Source organism: Zeus faber, assembly GCF_960531495.2.
Source record: "Zeus faber genome assembly, chromosome: 22".
Taxonomy (NCBI): domain Eukaryota; kingdom Metazoa; phylum Chordata; class Actinopteri; order Zeiformes; family Zeidae; genus Zeus; species Zeus faber.
Window position 1 is genome coordinate 11,555,189 of NC_137209.1, and position 22,650 is coordinate 11,577,838.

Consider the following 22,650-nt stretch of genomic DNA (forward strand, 5'->3'; position numbering starts at 1 on the left):
ATAGCAATGGACAAACCAGCTACAGCTAGGGGTGGGGGCCCAGGGCCACAGGAAAGGCTGGCGTATACAGAGACATACCCCCCCCCACACACACACACACACGCACACATAATAATTGAGAAATAATTGTGAAATAATTGAGAGAAAGAGAGGGAGGATTGGAAAAAAAAATACATAGATTAAAATGTATTATTAAATCGGATTTAATATTAAAAATACAGTAAACAATACACGACACAGTAAACTGCGAGAACTTGTGTGGAGTGCGCCCTCCAGTGTCATCTTAGAGTACCGCACCCGCTTGTTAGCTGGTGGTGCGCCCCCTAGGATCTACTTTAGTCATCGCTTATCGGTTTCGTATAATAAATCCGCATTAACAGACGGCTCCTTGAAGCAAGATAAGAGCATTGCCATTTGAAGAATAGTTGTTAAAAAACAACAACAACAACAACAAAAAGAAACAACCGACAACTGAGACACGTGTTAGCGAGGCGGTGGATATTGAGTTGGCCAAAAGTACATTGTTTACCTGTCTCGTTTGTCTTCCAAAACACGTTTTACTTGTCATTTTAATTGGATTGTTACCGGGTTTTTTTCGGTTGGGTTTTGACCCACGGTATTCTGTATATTACATTTCATTATTATGTTTTACAGACAGAAAAAAAAATAATAAAATAATATAAATTGCAATGGGGCAAAGGCAAACAAACAGAAGAAAATGGTCAAAATAAGATCAAATAAACATAAAACAGTTGCTTTCATACGATCAGGAAAGTAGTGATCAACAACTATTAAACATTAAATCATTGAGAAAGAAACGTGTACACGTCGTGATCCGAATGAGAAAAAAACAAGCATATCTTCGATAGGACTATAGGTAAATACTCAGTAAAATATTAACATAATATGTTAATATTTTACTGAGTATGTACCTACTATTATTACAGAGAAGGGGGGGGGGGCGAGGGAGCGCCTTCTGTTTACATGGGTGAATGGGCGGGCGGGGCTTGTTAAAGCGCCAAGCCAATAGCCTCGCTGGAAACGTCGAGCGACGCGCGCCACCGCCAATCGGCTGCCAGCGCACGGCCGCACAAACGGGCCCGCGTGACGGCTGTTTGTTTTCCGCCCCCTCCCTCCCTCCCTCCCTCCCTCCCTCCCCCGCCTCCCTCCCCCGCTGGGCTCGTGGATTCCCCGGTGATGTGTCGCCTGTAGCGGACGGAGGCGCACGTTGGACCGAGCGCAGAGGAGAACACGCGTCGTTCGGACCCCCCCCCCCCGGTCTGTCTGTCTGTCTGTCTGTGTGCGTGTGTGTGACGGGACGGAGCGGCTTCCCCAACAGCTGGCGCGCGGGACTCGGTGGCGGACACCCCCCCCCCCACACACACACCTCCCTCCTCCTCCTCCTCCTCCTCCCGTTTGCGGTTGAACTTGCGTGGCGGAGCGTGTCGCTGTCGGTGAGTAACGGGCTCCGCGGGACACGCCGCTTCGCTCTTGATCCCGCCGCCGCCGGGTTGTTTGCGGGCGTGCGGGGTGATACACGTCGAAGGGGCAACCTCGTGCTTTTCCACTTCTCGGCGCGGGCCGTGGGAGGAAACACCGCCGGTCTCCCGTGGCTGCCGCGAATCCGCCGCCCGCCCACGGGTGTCGTTTGTGAATGGTTCGACGCCGCCGTCGTCCCCCTCAGAGCCACGCAAGCGTGTGTGGCGGCGACGCAAGGCTCGAGAACGATCCGTTCGCCGCGAACGGGAGTGACCCCCCCCTCCCCTCCCCTCCCTCCCCGTAGAAGAGTCGGGTGTTTGGGGTCACCCCGCTCGACGGGGGCGCGGGGTGAGTGAAAGTGGTTATCGAGGCAAGTCCCACGCACAAACGGCCGGTTTGGTCATAATAACCCGCGGTGAGCGTGTCTGATTTGCGCGCTCGCGTTCCACCGCCGCGGATACTTGCGACAGAGTAAAACGTACGCGACGGAAGTGAAGCCGTTTTTTTTTTTTTGACCGAGCGATTCGCCAAGAACCGATCGTGAAAAGGGAATCGAACCGTTCACCGCCGATGTGTGTTTTGAAAGGGACGAGACGGGAGGGGGCGCGCGTCACGGACCACGTGACCACGACGCGGCCCAACTCTCCTGAATGCGGCGTTCAAAGTCCGGCGGGGGACGTGGGAACTACGAGTTGTCGTGTCGAGTTGACGTCGGCTCCCAAGCAAAAGCGAACGAACGCCGCGTACGAAACCAACGCCGTGCTGCCGCCTCCGCGAGTTCTCCCCGCGGACCGTCAGTGGTCCATTTAAAAGCCCCCGTGTGCTTTGGTGCAGCGCAGAAGGCTGTGACGGATGGCGACACGGGCGTCGTTGCGAGCGGCGTCGACGCCCGCCGCCCGGCACTCCCAATTAGGCTGCGAGACGAGTTCACTCGGGGTCGAACGCCGCAATCGCCGGTCGTCGGAGGCCGCGATTCCCAACATAACGTGAACGCAGCATCGGGTTAGCAAGGTGGCTAACGAGATTTAGCTAACGAGAACTACGTAGCGTCGGAGACGGAGAGAGAGCCGCGTTGGAAGAGCCGCCGACAGCACGCTGATTCGCAGGCGAAACAAGTCCCCAGCGCGTCGCATTTTGAACCCGCACCGAAGACACGATGCCAGGTAACGTCGAATGGGAACTCGGTCAGGCGCACCCGTCGGCGCCTCCGTGTTGTCGGCGAATCGGTCGTACCACCTCGGTAATCATCTGCCATGCTGTAGCAGCGGGCTAGGCTAGCGGGTGGCTGCTAGCGCGGGGCAGGCTAGCGGCTAGCTGCTAGCGCGGGGCAGGCTAGCGGGTAGCTGCTAGCGCGGGGCAGGTTCGGAAGTTCCGTGCTTTGTTATAGCCCCGCACGGTGCGGAGGAATGGTCGATTTTTTGTTTTGTTTGTTTGTTTGTTTGGTTTGTTTTTTTTGTAACTCGCTTCAGCGCGCCCTCATATTCGACCGCGCTCGAAGGGCTCTCGCTCGGGTGAGTTTGTCAGCCCAAACCAACGACTCCTTCGGGTCTTTGTTGCGGGGTGTAGTTTTTTTTTTTTCTTTTTGTTGTTGTTGTGTCGAGGCCGCAGTGCGTTCTTCGGCTATTTGGAGACACGGGGAGAGCGGCAGCCTGACAATCCGTTTAGCAGCTTTAAGACAGGCCTGCAGTGCGTGGCCTGCAGCTCACCAACGCACTACACACACACACACACAGCTGGTAGACGTTACATAACTCACTGTTATGTACACACACACACAGAGCGACGTTTTACATTAAGCATTTTCATTAACATCTCCGTTAACTTGTACCCGTTTTTTGTTTTTTTTTTCTCCCAGACCAGGTTTTTTTTTTCCGCTAAATCGAGTCGTTCAACCCCCTGTAGCGGCACGGGCTCCCCTTTTCTTTCTTTCTTTCTTTGATTGTATTGACTCTTGTCGTCGTTTAGAATCCAAACAAAAGTGTGAACTCCGCTCGGACAGTAGAAGGTGAGATGGAGCTGGAGTCCAAGTATGAGTCCTGACAACCTGTCTGCGGGCTTGACAACCCCCCCCGCCCCCACAAGGTTGTATTTTTAAATGTCCACAGAGCAGGGCAGAGTTATGAAGAAACTTGCGAAATGTGCTTTTTGTTTTTGTCTGTTCATCGACGCTTGTGATAAAAAAAATGTCCACACTCCCGCTCTGGCTAAAATGTGGCGTCTCCAGAGAATTCCTCCCGATCTCCTGAAAATGAAGTACTGAAGACTTTGAAGTTAATTTCTACTTCAGACTTTCAATTCCCACCGGGTCCACTGCATTCGTCTTTATGTTTGTTTTACATTGCTTGTTAGATTTATGCCTAAAGCGACAGTATTCTGAGTGGATTTGTCGTCCTTTCGGTGGAGTTGTGTATGTGAGTTTCATTACAGCTTCCAGCCAATAGCAAATGCGATCGCAAGTTAAAGACAAATTAAAACCGATTGAACGTATTGAGTTGTGGCTCTGAAAAATGTCATGCCGGAGGTGGGGTCAGAATGAAGCTGTCAAGTAGGCGTATAAGAAATTGATTCTGCGGAGAAGGCGAAATGGGCGGTCTTCAATTGAGATTGTTTTGTAATAAACACACTTGGCGACAGCTGGTAAACTGGCCTGCTTCACACCCGAAAGCGCAAGATATTCTCAACTTCTGCCGCCGCGCCGGGAACGTCTGAGATTTAAATTATATCCATCAATTGTGTTTAAATTGGATGTCTTTGCCATTGAGCCCTGGGCCAGGGAAGAGGTTTCACCTGATGCCGTCACAGCATATATATATATTTTTTCCCCATGATTATTGTCCCGGGTTGCTTGCCAAAACGCAGAGGAGGCTACGTGGCGCTAGCGCACGCCAACTAGAAAATACGCATGGATCAGCACATGCAATATTCAACGCGGCACATCGCATGTGAACCTGCAGGTGTCCTCCCTCCCCTTCCCTGTTTTCTCACCCTTGCCCGCTGGCTCATCCTACCTCGTCCATGCGGAACTCACGTTTCCCACGGACCTCAGCAACGACTGTGAAATGGTACGTTAGTGTGTGTCGACGCCCTCCCCTCTCCCTCCCATGTGGATCTCTACTCCTTCAAATTTGGGGACGTAAAGTTCCAAGCGTTTGTCATAACTTGGCGGTGGATTTTGGTGCTGAAAACGTGTTTTTTATTAGCGCAGGTTATTCCCAAACATTTGCAGTAAAACTGATTACATTTTTACTGTGGCCTATTAACCGGTCTACAAACGCCAGTTGGCATTGCCAGCTTCCAATCTCCTGCCCTGGTTCTGGATCGTTGTATTCTCTCCCAAAACCCCTTAACGTGTCACTTCTCCTGCTACGCGTCTGCTGGCTGTTACACTGGCGTCTCATTATTGAGGCTTGCTTAGCTGTACATTGCTGAGAATCTCTCACACCCTCATAGTCCTCCAATCCTGACAGACACGGCCTCCTTTGGTCTCGGTGAACTACATAGATAATGCATGTTGACGTCTGTTCTTCTGGAAAGTATATCAGTGTTTTCCCGTTCGGGGAACTATTTTCTGCTTTTCGTAAATAATATCTGCTTTTGCATTTAATTTGTTCCTGGTGTCTGTTCCACGTGGACAACATACTCTTCCCCACTATCAACAGTTTTTTATTTTGGTCCATTCTCAATTCAAACGGGCAGCCAAACCCCTTTTTTACTTATTTATTAATTTATTAAAGAGTGAGATGAGGTCATTGCCGTGTTTTCCCGCTGTCTGGTGCGTTTGAGAAACTCAAGATGACCACGGTTTGAGTCATGCCGGGGTCCGCCTGGGAAACAGCCTCGTCATAGGGCTAGGTAATGAGTACCTCACTATCGTATACTTTGACTTCTTTGCCCTCAACACTTCCTAAGGTGACTGTTATCAATGGTACGACATTGAAACACTTGTAAGATGTTAGCCTCAGAAGGAAGCTTGCCCTCTAGTCCACACTCCTGAGTCTCACAGCACCGATCAGTGTTGCAACGCAAAACAATATTCAACATTAATCGTTTTCCAACGTGGTGATGTGAAAGTTCAAACGTGGCCTGAAACACATGCCAGACATTGATGCGGTGATGCGTTGTGCAGGTGTGTATTAGCAGGACCACGCGATTTGAGTTTTGTGTTTTTATGGTATAGAGTGTAAAGTCTGTGGCGTTTTGATATCAGAGGCCGTTACCGAAATAACTGATCTCTTCAGGTTCAGCGAGTCTAAAAGAAAAGTTTTACACAGCAAAAATATCTTATTTGTTAAGGAGGAAATATATATGTGTATATATATAATATATTTTTTTTTTCATAAAATTCAAAATAGTGGAAAAACTATTTGTACATCGCACACAAGTCTCCGTTGGGGGGAAAAAAATGGTGCCGGTCAACGTGTCCTGGGAGATTTCAATGTCCCGGACAAATGGAAGAGATTCCAGTCAGATAATATCTGTTTATATAGCTTAAAAACAACTGATAGGCAGGCTATATAAAAAATGAAGGCATGTAGATTTTTATTTCTTATTGAATATTTCAATAAGTCCCGAAAGGAAACACTATTCTATAAATTAATAAAAATACATATTAGGAATGTTCCGACTTCAAATCAAATAATCAGTTTGTGATCAGTACGTAACAAGTGCAGCTACTTTAACACTTTACTAAAATAAAATTGATAAAACTCAAAACAAATATGTCAAGTAGGTCTAAATAATTCAGTTTGTGGTGTTGCACGTCTTGTCAACGTATTTTACACAAGGGATACTTACCGTCTGCTTTGGGTCGAACTTAAATATCCAAAAGAAACGCCAAACTATTGATATGTGTCCTTGTTGTCAAGGATACATCATCTTTCTGCTGCTCCTCCGAATTCTGGACGCTGCTGCTCCGTGTGTACTGTGTTTACAAGCGCAATCTGTCCATGGGGGAGGGGGCGGGGCTTATTTCTATATCGACAAACGTGATTGGTGAGAGATGCAAGGTCAGGCTAAGATCGTTAACACTGATTAGCTTTCTGTTGCAACTTGCGAACGTGGAAATGAACAGATCTGCGGAATTGTTTTTCCAAATGATAGTCTTTTCTTTCGGGGGAAATATATGGTGATAATTATCGTATTATCGCCCAGCACTTATTCAAATTGTGCTTAGAGGGAATTGTTTTCACTGGTCATTATGATTGGAGAGATTTTAAATATGTCGGCCTTGAGCAGATTTTCTCAGTCAACACCGGAAATTACCGGAGAACGCAAACTACGCGTACTTACTGGCTATGCAACGCTTTGGCCAAAACATTTATCTGTGGCGGCCAATTTGTTTGCACTTTCGGAACTCGTTTAGTAACTTTTAACAAAGATACTAAGAATAAGTAAACCTGGTTTGTTGAAATTGGGAAAAATGGCTCAGGAGAGTGTCAAAAGTAGTGCTGGCCTCAAATTGTCAACCATAAGTCTTCGTCGACCAAGTTTTTCATTGGTCAGTTGGTCGCAGGAAATGAACTCTATTCAGGAGCTGCCTTTTAGCATTAAAACCTATATGGCTGGACCCCGTGAATAAAATGCTAGAGGGCTTTTAATTTGAAGCAAATTTTAACAGAAAAATTAGTCTTCTTGTTGGTTGTTCCAACACATTAAGAGGAATATTACAGTTTGATGAGCAGCATTTGCCCTGTGTCTGTCTGTCCCTGGCTTGACCGCATAAGGACTTGAGGATCCTCACCGAGATTCTGAATTTCTTCAGCTGCCTGAGTAGGTTAAGACGCTGTCTCGCCTCTTACCAGTGTTTGTATGTCTAGTCCATGTTAAGTCCTCCATGATGTGGACTACCAGGTACTTGAGCTGCTCACCCTGTCGTCATTTGTCCCATTAATCATCAACAGCGCGTACGTCCCCGATTGTAATCCTCTCCTAAAGTCCATGTGACAAATAATCACTTGAACCTGAAACAATCAGCTCCTTAGTTTTGCTGACGTTCAGGAGGAGGCTGCTGTCCTGGCACCTGACAGGTCAGCCACCTCCTCGCGGTAGGCCTTCTCATCGTCGTCAGTGATCAGGCCCACCACGACTCTTCGTCAGCAAACTTGATGATGGTGTTGGAGCTGTACTTGGCCAAACAGTCGTGTGTACAGGAAGTACAGCAGGGGGCTAAGGACGCAGCCATGGGGGGGATCCTGTGTTCAGGGTGAGGGTGCTCGATGTGTGCCTTCCCACCCGGGCCACTTGGGGCCGGGCTGTGAGGAAGTCCAGGATCCAGGCACACAGCGGAGTGTTTAGTCCTTGCTCCAGCAGCTTGACAGCCAGTCTGGTGGGGACTATGGTGTTGAAAATGGAATTGGTAGTTAATAACAGCAATCTCACATAGCCCCCCTTTCGGCCATCCAAATGCGTGAGCGCGGTGTGCAGTACCTGGGAGACCGTGTCGTCAGTATTGTCTGTTTGGCCGGTATGCAAAAAGCCCGGTCAATGGTGCGGGGGAGGGAGGCACAGATGTAGTCCTGTCTCTGCAGTGCACGTATTTAAAAAAAAAAAAAAAAAACTGTAAAAAAATAAATAAAAATTCTGAATGAAAAATAATTATAAAGAAATTGATAATAATAAACGCCGCCATATTAAAGTCTGGCTGAAAATAGTCTTCCCGTTACAGAAGTGCAGGGGTAATTTTTTTACAAGTAGAGTATTTACACAAAACATACAGTTTCTACAAAATTAAGTCCTAAAGCAACAGGGGAAACGTTTCCTGACAGTGGGGGAACGTATGTTTTTTTTCTTCAAAAAATTATTTATTTATTTATTTATTTTTTGAATGGTTCAGTCCCTTAACTCAGTTGTTTAAAAATAAATTAATTAATTAAAAATAGTTTCATACATGTAGGTGCCCACCCGTGCGGTGCACCGCTGTCTGGAGGAGCAATGGAAAGCAAAGCGGAGACAGTGTGACATGGCTCTGGGCAGTGGGGACTCATGCGGAGACACGTGCATGGGAGTGGTGCCCTTTTAATGTGTTTTTTTTTTTTTTTTTTTTAAACCATGAATGGGCATCGAGGTAGCGAATTTCCACGATTGGAACGCACACACGATGTAGTGCTTGTCTGCAGGAGAAAATTCAAGTCCAATTCTGAGTTGGATGCCGATTTTCTCAATCCCCAAATTTCGGCCCAATTAATTGGTCGACCACTACTTGACACCCTAATAATCAGGGCTCCAAACTAACTTTTTTTCACCACTGTCCCCGAACCGTCCCTAAGTGAATGAATGTTAACTGTCCCAAAATCAAAATGTTCTTTTGAACTGACTGTTCACTTGCTGCCTGATATATCCCACCCATTGACAGGTGCCATTGAAACGTGATGATCAATGTTATTCACTTCACCAGTCAGTGGTTTTAATGTTGTGGCTGATCGGTGTATAGGTGTTGGTGGCATAATAGAAACACAATTAGCATGTTGAGAAAATAGATAATTCTATTTATTTTGCTCCATTTAAAATGTGTTTACAATAAAATTTTAGATCTTTATTAAAATAATAATACAACTTGACAATGAGGCCCCCTTTCAATGAGGACAATGAGGAGAGGAATAGAGATTTTATTCTTTTTTTCTCAATTAAAAAAAAACAACCAATTCCATGTGACTGTTTCAGTTAAACTAGGGGGCTAATGAGGTAGCATTGGTTTTGACATGGGTTTCCTATTGTTCCCCATTGGCTGGACAGCTAGAACGCCTAGCAGTGGAGCCGGAGAACCAGTTACGGAGCAAGAAAACAACTACCGCGCCACAAACACACACTTTGCTACGACAGCCCCGCATGTAGCCCTCCGACGCGGGGACAGCGGAGAAACACTGCACTGTGACTGAGAGGAGGTTGGGCTTTGTGGGTGCAGGAGCAGAGTGCGTGTGTGCGTCAACTCGCTGTCAGAGTAGAGAAAGCAAGGCAAGCGGCTGCTACCGGATAACAAATGGATATTCGGCATAGTTGTTAGTGTTAAAACTCACGTAAAAAATGGTGTTAAAAAATCCCGCCAGGGTCAAACCGTTAATGTTAGGTTTAGTAACTATTGTGCATCATCTCCGGGGGCGTTGCAAAGACATTTCACTGCATATGTAAAGTATGTATGTGACAAATAAACCTCTTGAATCCAAAAAGTTTTTTTTTTTGTTTTTTTTGTTTTTTTTGGCCCGGCGGGCGGATACATACAAAAATCCCTTTCATTCCGGAGACGGCTCTAACACATTTTCTATCCTCTCCACTAGTCTCGAGCCCTCGTAATAATAAAACGTAGAATAACAATAAGTTATTATAAGAATATGTGTTTGCGCCTTTGGTTCTGCACCCTAATTAGCAAAATAAGACAGTGAGCCCTCGTGTTTTAGTTTTTAAGGAAGTCTGGATTTAATCTTACACTGTTCTGTCACATACTTTTCCACTGCTCTGTTTTGCATTTAAGGCTTAGTCTTCTTGCTGTGTAGTATCCTGGAACCCATTGAAATGAACAAATAGTCCCCTCTGTAATATTTCCTCCTCCTCCCTGCTGCTACACGGATATTTGACTCTTTCTGCTTGTCCTATTCTTTCCATTTCACTCTGCTCGCCCAGGCTAAATAGGCCAGCCACATGAGGAAGTTGTCGCAGCGCCGTGCTCTGATTTATTAGCCCAAGCAAATTGTTTTTCCTGCTGGGTGTTAATTTGTACCGCTACTGTGACACTCCAAAGTATCTCCTGGTGTCCATCTGGACCAACGAGACTTTTGAGAGTAAAAATTTGAGATTTTCAGGTTAATACTTTTGACCACAGACCTACCACAACCCCTATGTCACATTCAATTTACGGCTGTTTACCGGCTTATAACAAGTTACAATCGACTAACTTTTTAAGGATAGGTTCAGAGAAAGTTGTATCTAAACTCTTTTCCCTCTGCCCACAGAGCCAGCTGAAATGAGCGGTCCGGAGGTGGCCAAGACACCAGGAGGCGGAGCTCCTGGCAAGGAGGGGAAGGAGCCCATCGCCAACGGGCACTCGGGAGAGGCCGGTGACGCCAACCCATTCGCCGAGTACATGTGGATGGAGAACGAGGAGGAGTACAACAGACAGGTGTGTGTTGTAGGTGATAGGGAGCGAGCTGGACGAGTCAAACAACATCCACAACCAGACTATCGGTTTCACTCAAGAAATCTGTCAAAATTCTTCAATCATTCCAATTCCCAAAGTAGTGTGTAAAGAATATGAAATCTAACTTTGTAACCCAAATCATCAGTCTGTTTATTTCGCCCAGAATGTTTTCACATATGAAGATTTGTCATGGCAATAATTTGTGCATTTCTGAACGTTTGCATCAAAATACAAAATTAGTAGCAATTTAACAAAAGCCCAAAATAATCGCGGTTATCAGTATTATCGCGGTGTTGTAAAAGTGTGCTGAAGATTTTCAAAAAGTACTGATACGCCACTAATTTCACTAGGTTATATATTGAAAACTACAAGGAAAATTTGCAACACTATGCACTTTTTGTTTGCATTAACATTAAAATAACACAGCCATTAGCCAGTAACTTATGTAAACATATGAAAACCATATCAAATGTGCATTAAAATTAAAGATGTCTTCGCTAAAAGAATCGGAAAACACGGTAACCGCAGTACCTAGAGACATGGTTGAAGTCTCGTTGGAACCGGTATGTTTCAGACGTCTTGTCGTTCAAGTTTGATCAATATCAATGTACATTTGGAGCAGGAGCTAGTGGGGAAAAATTGTTTCGATTTTACCGGAAGTAGAAGAAAATTGGTGCGATTTTATTAGTTTCATCCCAAGTCACATAAGCCCAAGCTTCGTCTCTTGGAAGTCATTAACATCCAGCGCCCTGTGGACTGCATACTCAACCCGTGGCTCACAAGCCACACATTCCTCTCTTATGACTAGTTGTGGCTCTTTAAAGTGTTATTTAAAATTAAATCAAAAAAGTTCTTAAAGTGTATTTCAATAAATTGTCAGACAGCATTCAAAACGGCATTTACCATGAGACACATCAACCTATGACGGCTTAGAGGCAGAGCGCATCTATAGAGATCTGTTTCCTGGTAGTGATCAATGGCTGATCACCTGGTTTCCACTGACAAATTATTCATTATTCGTATTAATTACATCGCTACTGTATATAAGTAATAACCTGGAGCGGCAACTTATCACCGGACCAACCATGCTACAAGAGACCCCCGTGTCCGACCCGTCCATCAGCTTCCAGGCTACAAGCACCACAACAGACTCCATGCAATTAATAAACGGAGAACAACTTTTCTATGAATTCATGGGTTTTATTTCAGCCATTTGATTGAATTGAACTGCGATATTCCAGAGAACCAGCATCTACAACTGCTGCGCAAAAAAACAGACACGCGCAGTAGAGTCGACTCGCTCTGGTGGCTTTCTCTATGTAACTTCCGGTTCGTCGTCTACCGTAATCCTTGTGAATGCAACGCAACCTATTCCAGCGCTGTTTGCACTGTGCAAGACCGTGGGAAAACAATCTTTGCAAGAAGTTGGTAATCAAAATATGGTAATGTGGATTACCACATTCATCATCATAATAATGAATTGCAATTATTGCATACATTGTGCTTTTCATTCCTGAATAAGATATTACTCGTAGCCTTATTTTATAATGCATGATGGTTTGATGGAGGAAGGGGACACTTCAGAAATTTGGCTCTTGCGAAAATACTTTCTGTTAGTGTTGTTCCTGAGCTGGGCAAGGTTGAGTACCACTGGCGTTGACGGACAACTCGAGCCGATGCGTTTGAAGAGAATTCGGAGAACTGTAGCTTGTGCTGCATTTCACAAAAAAACCCCAAAACTATCAAACTCTAAGTCACAGATGGCGTTTTCGGAAGGTTCTAAGAACCTTTGGAACAGTCCTTTTCTTTTGTCCGCACCCCTTGATCCAGGCCCGATCGTACTTGTTTAAACACCCTTCTTGAGAGATATCAGTGGTGATTGGTCGACTACACGAGCCAATGAAGCACCGGTAATCAACATACTTAAAAACATGTCTAAAATGTTAACAATGACCAACAAAAATAAGATGCCGGGTACATTTAAAGTAAATGTCTCTATTTATCCACACATTTGTTTCCAAAACTTTAAATTTACGTTAAAAAAAAGAAAAACGGCGGCGCTCAATCACGACAGGTTTTCCTCAGTGTGATGGAACCTCGAAAACCGGTAATATGTCTAACATTACTAAACAGGACCCAATGTATTACTGCTGGCAGCTATTTATTATTATTCGCATTTATGCACACACTCTCACACTCTTTATTCTGTGTTGCATTTGAGTATATGCAATGACCCCATGCAAAATTTAGATAAATACAAATGAGTCTAAAGGTAGTGATTGCAAAAAACAAATCCAAGTCTTGTATGTGAGTTTGTTTCACCTGTTAGAACACTTTCCCAACCAATTTGACGATTGTCTGATTTTAAATAAAGACAATATATTGGTTGGTTGACTAAGCTACGTCACGGGCCATCATGTGCAATGGGCGAATAGTCTGGAGACACACACCGCATACAGCAGCAGAACATGTCGTGTTGTTACAAAAGTAGGTCACACTGGAGGCTTGAGTTGACATTATTGACATCCATGACTTTTTCCTCTATTCCGCAGTCCCCACATCATGCATGGAGCTGAAACTTAACTTACCCTGCATTCGCTATAAATAAGTGGGTGGTGGTGTGTGTTGCCCCCATTGGCAGTGATTTTCTTTCTGAATGTTCTGCAGACAGGGTGACCATCCATCTTCGATCAAGTTTCCCCTCCGCACTCTTATTAAAAACCAAAATACAACCACACTTCAGACTTAGTCCTTAGAAGGCTGAAAAATTTCCGAAGCGCTGTCACTGCCTTCCGCCGCATTTTCATTGACGAAAAAAAAACTAAACAAACCCACGTTACATGATGTGCAGCATGCAACGTGGGTTTGCGCCAGTGCGACAGTGTTTACCATGAGGTTTTTTCAAAGCGCTATAATCAAACACTTTTAATTATAACTAGAATGTATAGCATTTTTCTGCAAGCTGCTGCTACAACAGCAATTTTTCAAATCTTTTAGCAGCACCTACACATGAAATTGTACCAAATGCTATATTTGTTCGCCATCCCCATCTGTACAACTTGGCTGAATTTCGTCACCATGGAATATTACGTTTAAGAGGTGGCAGCTAGTAATTGGTATGGTGGTGTTTAACTAAGGGCCACAAGGTGGGGCTGTTGGTGCCATGCTGTTCAAACAAAGTTTCTATGACAAACGGTACAGAAGTAGGTTACGGTAGAGCTCCCTGTAGGTAGAATTGTACAAACGTTACACTTGTGCAATGTGGCTCTATGTACAACATTCCCAAATTTGGTTGCAATTGAATTTACCATTGAAGAGTTACGGTCCGTTGAGTGCATGAGTCTATGCCTTCAAAAGTTTGGTAACCAACCGGCAAGTGATATGAAAAGACGACTTCATGAGGGGTGATCTAAATATGGTATGTACCATATTTGGTGAAGATTCGATGAAAAATGTGTTAAGCCCAAAAGTGGAAGCATTTTCCAGCCGCAAATGGGCGTGGCCTGTATCAGTCGTTTCGGCATCATCCGAGAAACGCACTGTGCAAATATTGTTTTGCTACGCCTCACAGTTCATCAGTTAATAGCCAAAACGGTGATTCTTTTGGTACCATGTTTTAATATGTTAAGCAGGTGTCCATGAAGTAGGAATACTTTACCACTTGTAGCTGTTGCGATTTTAACTTTCAAAACATTTCTCCCATAGACTTCCTTTGTAAATTTTACTTAAAAAAAAAAAAAAAAAAAAAAAAAAAAAAGTAGATAAAATCACCGAAACCTGAAGAACGCACACATTGTGACATTTCAACGAGGGTTTCTATGACAAATCTAACAAAAACAAATTAAACAATCTAAATACGCTTTGAGGACTTGGCCGTACGAGTTAAATGTTTTATCTAATTATCGGTAGCAAAATGTATAGTTTCTCTCCTGGGTCCCCAACGGAAATGCACAAACTTTACCGTCTGGTTATCTCGCTCTATTCCTTGGCATGTGTTTATTCACGGCAGGTGGAGGAGGAGCTCCTGGAGCAGGAGTTCCTGGAGCGCTGCTTCCAGGAGATGCTGGAGGAGGAGGACCAGGACTGGTTCATCCCGTCTCGGGACCTCAACAACCAGGGAGTGGGGCAGCTGCAGCACCAGCTCAACGGCCTGTCCGTCAGCGATCACCATGGCAACCTGGAGGAGGTGGCGGTGAGGCTCGGCCCTCTTAGAGGCGATATAAATAATAGCTGCCGGGTCCGCTCAGACCCGGGGTCTGAACCAGAGACCTCAAACTGACCCCAATAGCAGATGATCTATTGTCATTTTAGTGGTAAGATGGAGAGCGTCTTCTGTATCAATGTATGCGGGGGGACTGTAGCTCAGGCGGTAGAGCTGGTGGTCTAGTGATTTAAAGGTTGCTGGTTCGATCCCAAGCTCCTCCTGCTAGCATGCTGTAGTGTCCTTGAGCAAGACACTTAACCCCTAATTGCTCCTGATGGCTGCGTCCGTCGGTGTTTGAACAATTGTAAGTCGCTTTGGATAAAAGCGTCTGCTAAATGACTAAATGTAAATGAAAATGTTTCTCCCTCCCTCTCTCACCCCCCAGAGGAAGAGCGTCCTGAACCCGGAAGCCAAGGAGTTCATCCCAGGGAAGAAATACTAGGAGTCCCCCTCACCCCTACGGGGCCTTCGCACGGGGCGCGCACACACCTACAAACCAGTCAGCAAATGTTCTCAGAGACTCTAGCGGCCTTGACCGCACATACACTCGCACGCACACACACACACACACACACACACTCGCACGCACGCACGCACACACGACAAGCCAATACTGCGCTGGCGGGCCCAGTTGGGGGGTGGGGGGATTTTTTTTTTTTCTGTCTTTGTTTTCTTTAATCTTTTTATTTTTCCTGTTGTTTCTTGTAAACTAGGGGACATGGGGAACGGGTGTGGGGAGGGGAGGGGGGGGGTGTAATACCAGCAGCATCCTATAGAGGACAGGGGAGGGGGGGGTGGGGGGGGTGGGGCGCTTGCACTACTTTACATTTCAGATTCTCGCGGACGATGATGTGCAGAGCAACGCGGCCGACGCTGGCGTCCCCTTGGAGCCGAGGCAGCTACCCTGCGAGTGATGCTGGGGACTCGCCCGCACCACGGGCCAGCCCTCAAATTGTACCCAAACAGTTGTCCTAGTTGTCGTACACAAAAAAAAACAAACAAACCCTCAATGAGATTTCTATTGCAAGCTAGAGATTTCCCGCGGGACCGCCGCCGCTCTTCCTCTGTCGGATCATCGTCCCGCCCGCGCAACACCGTTACCGTTGAACACTGACCTCACCGTTCGTGTGCATCAGATACAGGTAGTGATCGGCATCAGGTTGTGGCCTCATTCCAAACCAAATATACGCCTGCACACCCTACCAACCAGGTTTCTTCGAGAGCAGTCTGTCCACACCTGGACAGGTGCGAACGTGGACAGATGACGATTATTGGTGATTATTTTCCTAATTGATGAGGAAAGCCATGTTTTTCATCCCATGTCCGGCCTCTAAAAAGCAAAGGTATATTATTTCACCAGGCCATTGTTTCAGGCGTAGATAAAGACCTAGTTTCTTGGCAGAACACTTGGAATGTCAAGTCATACTTATTTTCTTTTTTTTCTTTTTTTGGAAGGGTCATTTTAACATTTTTAAGAAAATATTACAGTATTTAAAACAAAGCTCTATGCCTCATGAAATGGGAACAGCATATTCCTTAGTTCCATTCGGCTGTGCGGGCTGTAGCGTATTTGGTTTGGAGCACAACCGCTCTCTGCTGGGCCACGTCGAGCACCAGAGTCAAACAAGGTTCTCATACTATCCTCCGTTAGTTGCTCTTTTTCTTTTGTCTGTCTTCCTTTTTTTTTTTTTTCCTCCCCAAATATTTTGAGCATGTGGAGATTTGTGTCTACCGGGCTGCCGTAGCCTGTGGTGTCAGTTGTGTCCCGGGGACGGGAGGAGGAGGAGGAGGCGGCGGCGACATAGCCAAGACCAGTCGGAATAGCGCTAACGCCACACAAAGGCCATCCAATACATTTTCCTTTCTACCACCTAGTCCTTCCTGAGGAAGTTGGTCAAGTTTCTTTTCTTTTCTTTTTTTTTTAAGCCTTGGATCAGTTTTGTGGACCGGCCTTTCCACTAAGCACCTTGAGGCCATTATCAACCGCGATAAATTGTTCTTTTGTAAGATTAACCCTCACCAAAGGTTGTTTGACATGGTTCATTGACATTCTGTGAGATCGGAGGGGTTCTCCTTTCCTTCTTTTCCTCCATCTCATCCTTCAATTTATCATTGGAAGTGTTGAAATCTGTGAATCGAAATCTGGTCAAGATTATTATTATTATTTTTTTTTTGGCTTCCTTGTACTCACCCTGGTGAACCGGTTAAGACGGCGGCGCTCTCGTCGGGAAGGGTAATGCTCAAGCTCCCCGGGCGCTTGCACCACGGCTGTAGAAATGGCACCCTCGTTACGCTAATAGGAATGTCTGCCAGGTGGATTTTACAGCATAAAATCATTTTTGGTGATTTTTTTTTTTTTTTTTTTTCCCTTGTCTTTTTTTTTCATTCTGAGTTTGAGGAAAAAAAAGTCAGTTCAAAAGAGATCCAGAAGACACAAAATAAGAATTTCAGTACAAATTAAAAAATGATGAAAAAAGAGGAATAAAGATGTTAAAGGCAAAAATCAACTTGTCCAGACTTTTGTGTCGTGATGTACGGACGCATTCACTCACTCCCGGTTTGGTTCGGTTGGACATACATACATGACATTGTTTTCCCTTCCCGTTCAATCTGTCCTCTGGGTTCTCCGTCAGGAGAAGGTGCTTTAGGTGTTTTGCTGGTAGACTGACTACAGCCGTCTCTAATGCGCCTTACTGCTGTACTGAGTGCTCAAGGCAAGATAACCGGCACCTTGAACACTTCAGAGTCTGTTGATTTATTTAATTTTACTTTTTCAGCAAACTACGCCGGTAGATTCTTATCTCTAACTCTTAACCATCGCAGGTCTGTAAGCAACGATGGCGGCTCCACGGGCCTGTCAGGTGGTGGGTTGCAATTGGAGTGGGAATTTAAATAGTTGGGAATGGCTTGGTAATGACGGCCAAGTGGGTGTACCACAATGAGCCATTGTCTTTCAAGACTCGTGTTCAGATGGTTCAGACTACTTGAGCATACAAGCAGGAGGCTTTGGAATATACACCCATCAGTGAACATTAAAACCACTTGTGTAATGGTGTTGTGGCTGGTCTGTGTAAACTATATAAAAAGTGTCAGGTCAACCTCACACCTAACTGGCTCACTATGACAGTATGTGGTTGTTTTGGCTCTAATATTCAACATTAACTAAGCATGGAACTCAAATATCTGATGCGGAGTGGAGAAAATAAGGACAGTTGTTTAATGTTTCTGGTTTTGTAGCTGTAGATGACTTTTTTTCTAGGTAAGTTTGAAGACTGAAACACAAGCTTTTATTTTTCATTTGCTGCTATTTTTTTTTTTTTTCTTCACATTTTGAACCGGGTCCAAAGTCGTTAGTGGGAGAGTCAACGTGTGCCGCTGCGTTGACGAGGGTGGCGGTGGGCCGTCACTGAGCAGGTAGGCAGCTATGCTTCTTCACGCACGGACGCTTCTTGGGCTGAGACCGCTGCAAGACACACACACACACACACACACACACACACACACACAGGGGTCCATAACCGTGACCGAATGAACTACAGCCTCATGCATGTACCAACCCAACCCCCGGTTTACTTTGGTGGTGTAGGAGGTCTGGTATTCGGAGAGCAGCGTCTTCCCGCTGGGTACACGGTAGTAGAGCTTGGGCTTGCAGTGGGTCTTGTGCAGGTTGCGACCCCGTGGGAAACGGATCGGGGTGGACGGGATGCCGAAGTTATCGGTGTATTCGGAATGCCAGGGGAGGCTGTGGCGGTGGGGGGCAAAGGGAAGTTGTCATGGTGTGGTTTACTTGTAGACTACATGGCAAAAAGTATGTGGACACCCGATGTGCTTGTTGAACATTCAATTTCAAAACTATGGGTATAAATAGAGGTATGTGTCGTGTGTGTGTTTCGTGTCCACCTGTGAGTGCACGGTACGTCTGGTTTATAAGGTAGGTATTATATCGTAGCACCTCCAAGCAGCTGAAAAGGCCCCGAGAATCCGGAAGCCCGCGGAGCAACACCCACATCCGACCCCTGAGGAGCATAAACCCAGTCCCAGAGAGCGTGAGGAGACCCTGCACCCCCCCGAAGCGCAACCGCACAATCCACCCCCACATGCAGGCACAAGACGCAGACGCAGGACCTGGGCCACAGACGCCAGGTCCCGTAGCAGAGTGCGCTTGGCGCAGGGCACCCGATGCAGACTGTGACGTCAGTGCAGTCTGCTTTCCAATTCATCCCAAAGGTGTTTAACGGGGTTCAGGTCTGTGCTCTGTGCAGGCCAGTCAGGTTCTTCCACCAGAGTCTGTAAACCGTTTCCTCATGGACCTCGCTTTGTGCACAGGGGCACTGTCCTGCTGAAACCGAAAAGGTCCCGCCCCACACTTGTCAGAAAGGTGGAAGTGCACCATTGTCTTGCATGTCATTGTGTGCTATGTAGGGTTAAAAATTTCCCTTCACTGGAATTGGGGGGCCTAGCCCAAACCATGAAAAACAGCCCCAGACCATTATTCCTGCTACACCAAACTTTTACAGTTGGTGCCATGCGTTTTGACCTGTCTCTAAACCCAGACAGGTCCATCAGACGCCCGATGAAGTGTGATTAATCACTGCAGAGAACGCGCTTCCGCTGCTCTCTCTCACAAGTACAATAGACAATGAATTATATTAAATAATTATAGAAGCCAGAATCGCGATTGTGGCGCCGCCCCTTGCGGCCGCCTGCGCGAGCACCGCGTGTCGATTACGCACATTTGAGAATTTTTCGTATTTTTGGAGCTTATAGAGCTTATTGTGCGTAATCACCGGGTGTCATGACATTTCACTGCATGTATGTACGACCGTATGTGTGTGTATGTGACAAATAATCTCTTGAACTTGAACTTGAACTTGGTGGCGTGATTTACACTGCCCCAGCTGATGCTTGGCGTTGTGCATGGTGATCGTAAGGCTGTTATTGTCAGTGCAAGCGGGCCGTGTGGCTCATGGCGCACGCACTACCGAGAACAAGCATATACACAGATCAGCCACAACATTAAAACCACCACTCATAACCACTCATATTGTGTAGATCCCCCTCGTGCCACCAAAACAGCTTTGTGGCACGTGATTCAGAATCACGTTCGCGCTCACTCACTGAATCACCGATTCGTTGGCAGGGGATACATGCAGAAGTGAATGAATGAGCACCTCCGCCCCCCCCCCCTCCGAAAAAAAATTCGAAATTGTTTGCGGACGACACTATCACGGTAGAAGCCCTTTATTCTAGAATATCGCACTTAAATTGCTAAGATACCGGGGATGGACGTGAAAGTAATTTTATTATTTATTTATTTATTAATTGCATGGAGGATTTGGACATGGGGTTCCCGCGCGATGCGATGGTGGCGGCTCCACGTTATTTCTTGTATAAATTATATATAGTTAGACAGTAAATAATTTAGCTTAATACATTTTATTGCAGATAAATCTGTGAATCCGTTGTGCTTTACTTCCGTGATGTTGCGGCTTTTGCATTTGCTTTCTGTTAATGTGGTTGTTTTTCCAAATTTGCAATGTGTTTCGTTATGCAGTTCGCGTGACGTGTGGATTTGCAGCGCGTTTTCTAAATGCTGCGCATGTGTTTTATAGAATGGTGGAGATGTTTTCTTAATTTGCTTGTGTTTTGACTTTGCACGTCTTGAGCTGCAGTGGGTTGAGCTCTCAGGGGCCACCGTATCGTATGAAGAAGTCATGAGTTACTACAATATTCCAGATCTTTGGACAGAGGCGGAGGCGGCACCATCTCCTTCCATGAATTCAACGCCATCTGGTTATTTTTGTGGTCACGCAGGGATGGACGGTACAGATCGTACCTGCGTACCTCTTCGCAATAAACGACACTCCGGCTGCGGCGACTAAAAACGAGGCTTTTAAGGCTTGTGTGCAGCTGCTCGGCATAGAAAACCCAGCTCATGAAGCTCACAACCAACAGTTCTTGTGCCGATGTTGCTTCCGGGGACAGACCATTTTTTTTTTTTTTTTTTTTTGTCAGCAATCGGCGATCCCGTTCTGTGAGCTCGTGTGACCGCTTGGTGGTTGAGCCGCTGCCGTTCCTAGACGTTTCCGCTCCACGGTAACAGAACTTAAGAGTTGACCGGTGCAGGCCTAGCAGGGTGGACATCTGACGAACTGACTTATCGGAAACCGCGGCTTCTATGACGGCGCCACGTTGAGTGACCGAGCTCTTCAGTACGACCCCTTCGGCTGCAAATGTTTGTCTGAGGAGATTGCATGGCTGTATGCTTGGTCTTACGGACCTGTTAGTCATGGGTGTGGCTGAAGTTGCAAAACCCATTCATAAGAAGGGGTGTCCACATACCCTTGGTTATTAATGTATAAGGGAGTGAATAACGTAGACATAGTGTTCAAGGCCGGAAGAAAACTAAATCAAACATAAGTGTCCCACGAAAGACAAGAGTAGTTTTGTTTTTCTTTACTTTTTGTCATTGCGTGCATGTTTTACCACTTGTGCTGCTTGGGTGGAGGCTTGGGGAAGCTTGTGTCTGTCAGTCTGCTGGATGGAGCCGTTCTCTTCTGCAGGAGGGCTGTGTCCTCAAGCTGGCTTTCTAACACACACACACACACACACACACACACCGCTCCTTTATTACCATGAGAATTCCCTTTTTTTCCCCTCTGGTCATTTAGTCAAGTCTAATAATTGAACCTAACCACTTAAAATGTACACGGTTATACTGACAAACGCTGTGTTTCAAGATTCAAGATTCAAGATTTTTATTTGTCACATACATATACATACTTCCATACATATATGCAGTGAAATGTAATGCAACGCACCCGGTGATAGCACACAATAAGTCCTAGGAAAAAGTACAAAAATAAAAGAAAAGAAAAAGTAGAAAATTCCTTTCTAATAGACCGACTAACTGACTCCTAAAACGTAATACAGTAAGTGGAATACTTATAGAATAAGATAAAAATATATATAGAATAAAATACAATAAAAAATAAATTGAAATAAAATGGAATAGGTTGAAGGAATATGCCTATGATGTACACATATACATATACAGATATGTGCATTTAAAGTGGCATGTGAATTGAATTGTGTGATATTGTGTGATACTATAACTGCGCTCCAAACGGACGCCCAGACTCTTGGAAACTTTACCATTTTGATCTTTGACCTTCTGTTCCTTCTTCGCCTGCTGAGGCGAGGAGGAGGATGGCGGGCGGAGATGCAGCCTGGACGATGGCTGGGAGGGGTTGGCGGAGGAAGGGTATTGTTTGCCACCTGTGGACAGCAGGGAGACCTAAAACCATATATATGTTTTTTATTTTTAGTAGACTTTTGGCTATCTAAACACGACACAAAACTTATACTGAAGCAAAGTGTGTTGTGTTTCACCTGTGGAAAGGTCGACGACCCATAGATATTGTTCGACGTGTTGTAGGTGTATCTAAGAAATCTGCTCGGGTTATTAGCGTCAGTCTTAAACAAAATAAAAAGAGACAAAATTAAATGTTACTCAAATGTCTCTGCTTTTAAACAGTGTAAATTGTACAGATATGTCGAGTTATCTCTCAGTGCATCTCTTTTACCTTGGGTGTGGACACGTACGCTGGTGGGGTTTTACTTTTCAGAATGGTATCCCCCTGGCCAGTCAGTAGGGGGCGCACCTCAGCCCGGTAGTGAAACTGGTAGGTGGTGAGGAAGCGGTCTGGAGCCATGGGGCCAGACGCCTACAGAGAAGATAAGGCAGTCGGGTGGGGTCACTCATGGGGAGGTGGGGCCAGTCGATGATTTGAAGTCAATAAGCAAGACAATTCGCAGCGCAATATCCAACAACTCAACA

The 22,650-nt window shown here is 45.6% G+C and overlaps 1 protein-coding gene across 2 annotated transcripts; it reads left to right on the top strand.

Annotated features, from left to right (window-relative positions):
- The first annotated feature begins 2,518 nt into the window (after positions 1-2,518).
- Positions 2,519-15,449, top strand: paip2b (poly(A) binding protein interacting protein 2B). 2 transcript variants are annotated; one of them, XM_080023330.1, is made up of 4 exons: positions 2,519-2,642; positions 10,422-10,588; positions 14,616-14,798; positions 15,196-15,449. In XM_080023330.1, exons 1-4 carry the CDS (start codon positions 2,636-2,638, stop codon positions 15,250-15,252), a joined length of 414 nt encoding a protein of 137 aa, XP_079879456.1. In that variant the 5' UTR covers positions 2,519-2,635; the 3' UTR covers positions 15,253-15,449. The 2 variants fall into 2 exon arrangements, with proteins under 2 accessions (XP_079879456.1, XP_079879457.1); XM_080023331.1 differs by lacking the exon at positions 2,519-2,642 and adding an exon at positions 2,985-2,990.
- The last annotated feature ends 7,201 nt before the right edge of the window (positions 15,450-22,650 follow it).

Excerpts from the sequence above, each read along its gene's own strand:
- paip2b (XM_080023330.1), top strand. Across the intron at positions 10,589-14,615 it reads AGGAGGAGTACAACAGACAG|GTGGAGGAGGAGCTCCTGGA; the intron begins GTGTGTGTTGTA and ends TATTCACGGCAG. Across the intron at positions 14,799-15,195 it reads GCAACCTGGAGGAGGTGGCG|AGGAAGAGCGTCCTGAACCC; the intron begins GTGAGGCTCGGC and ends CTCACCCCCCAG.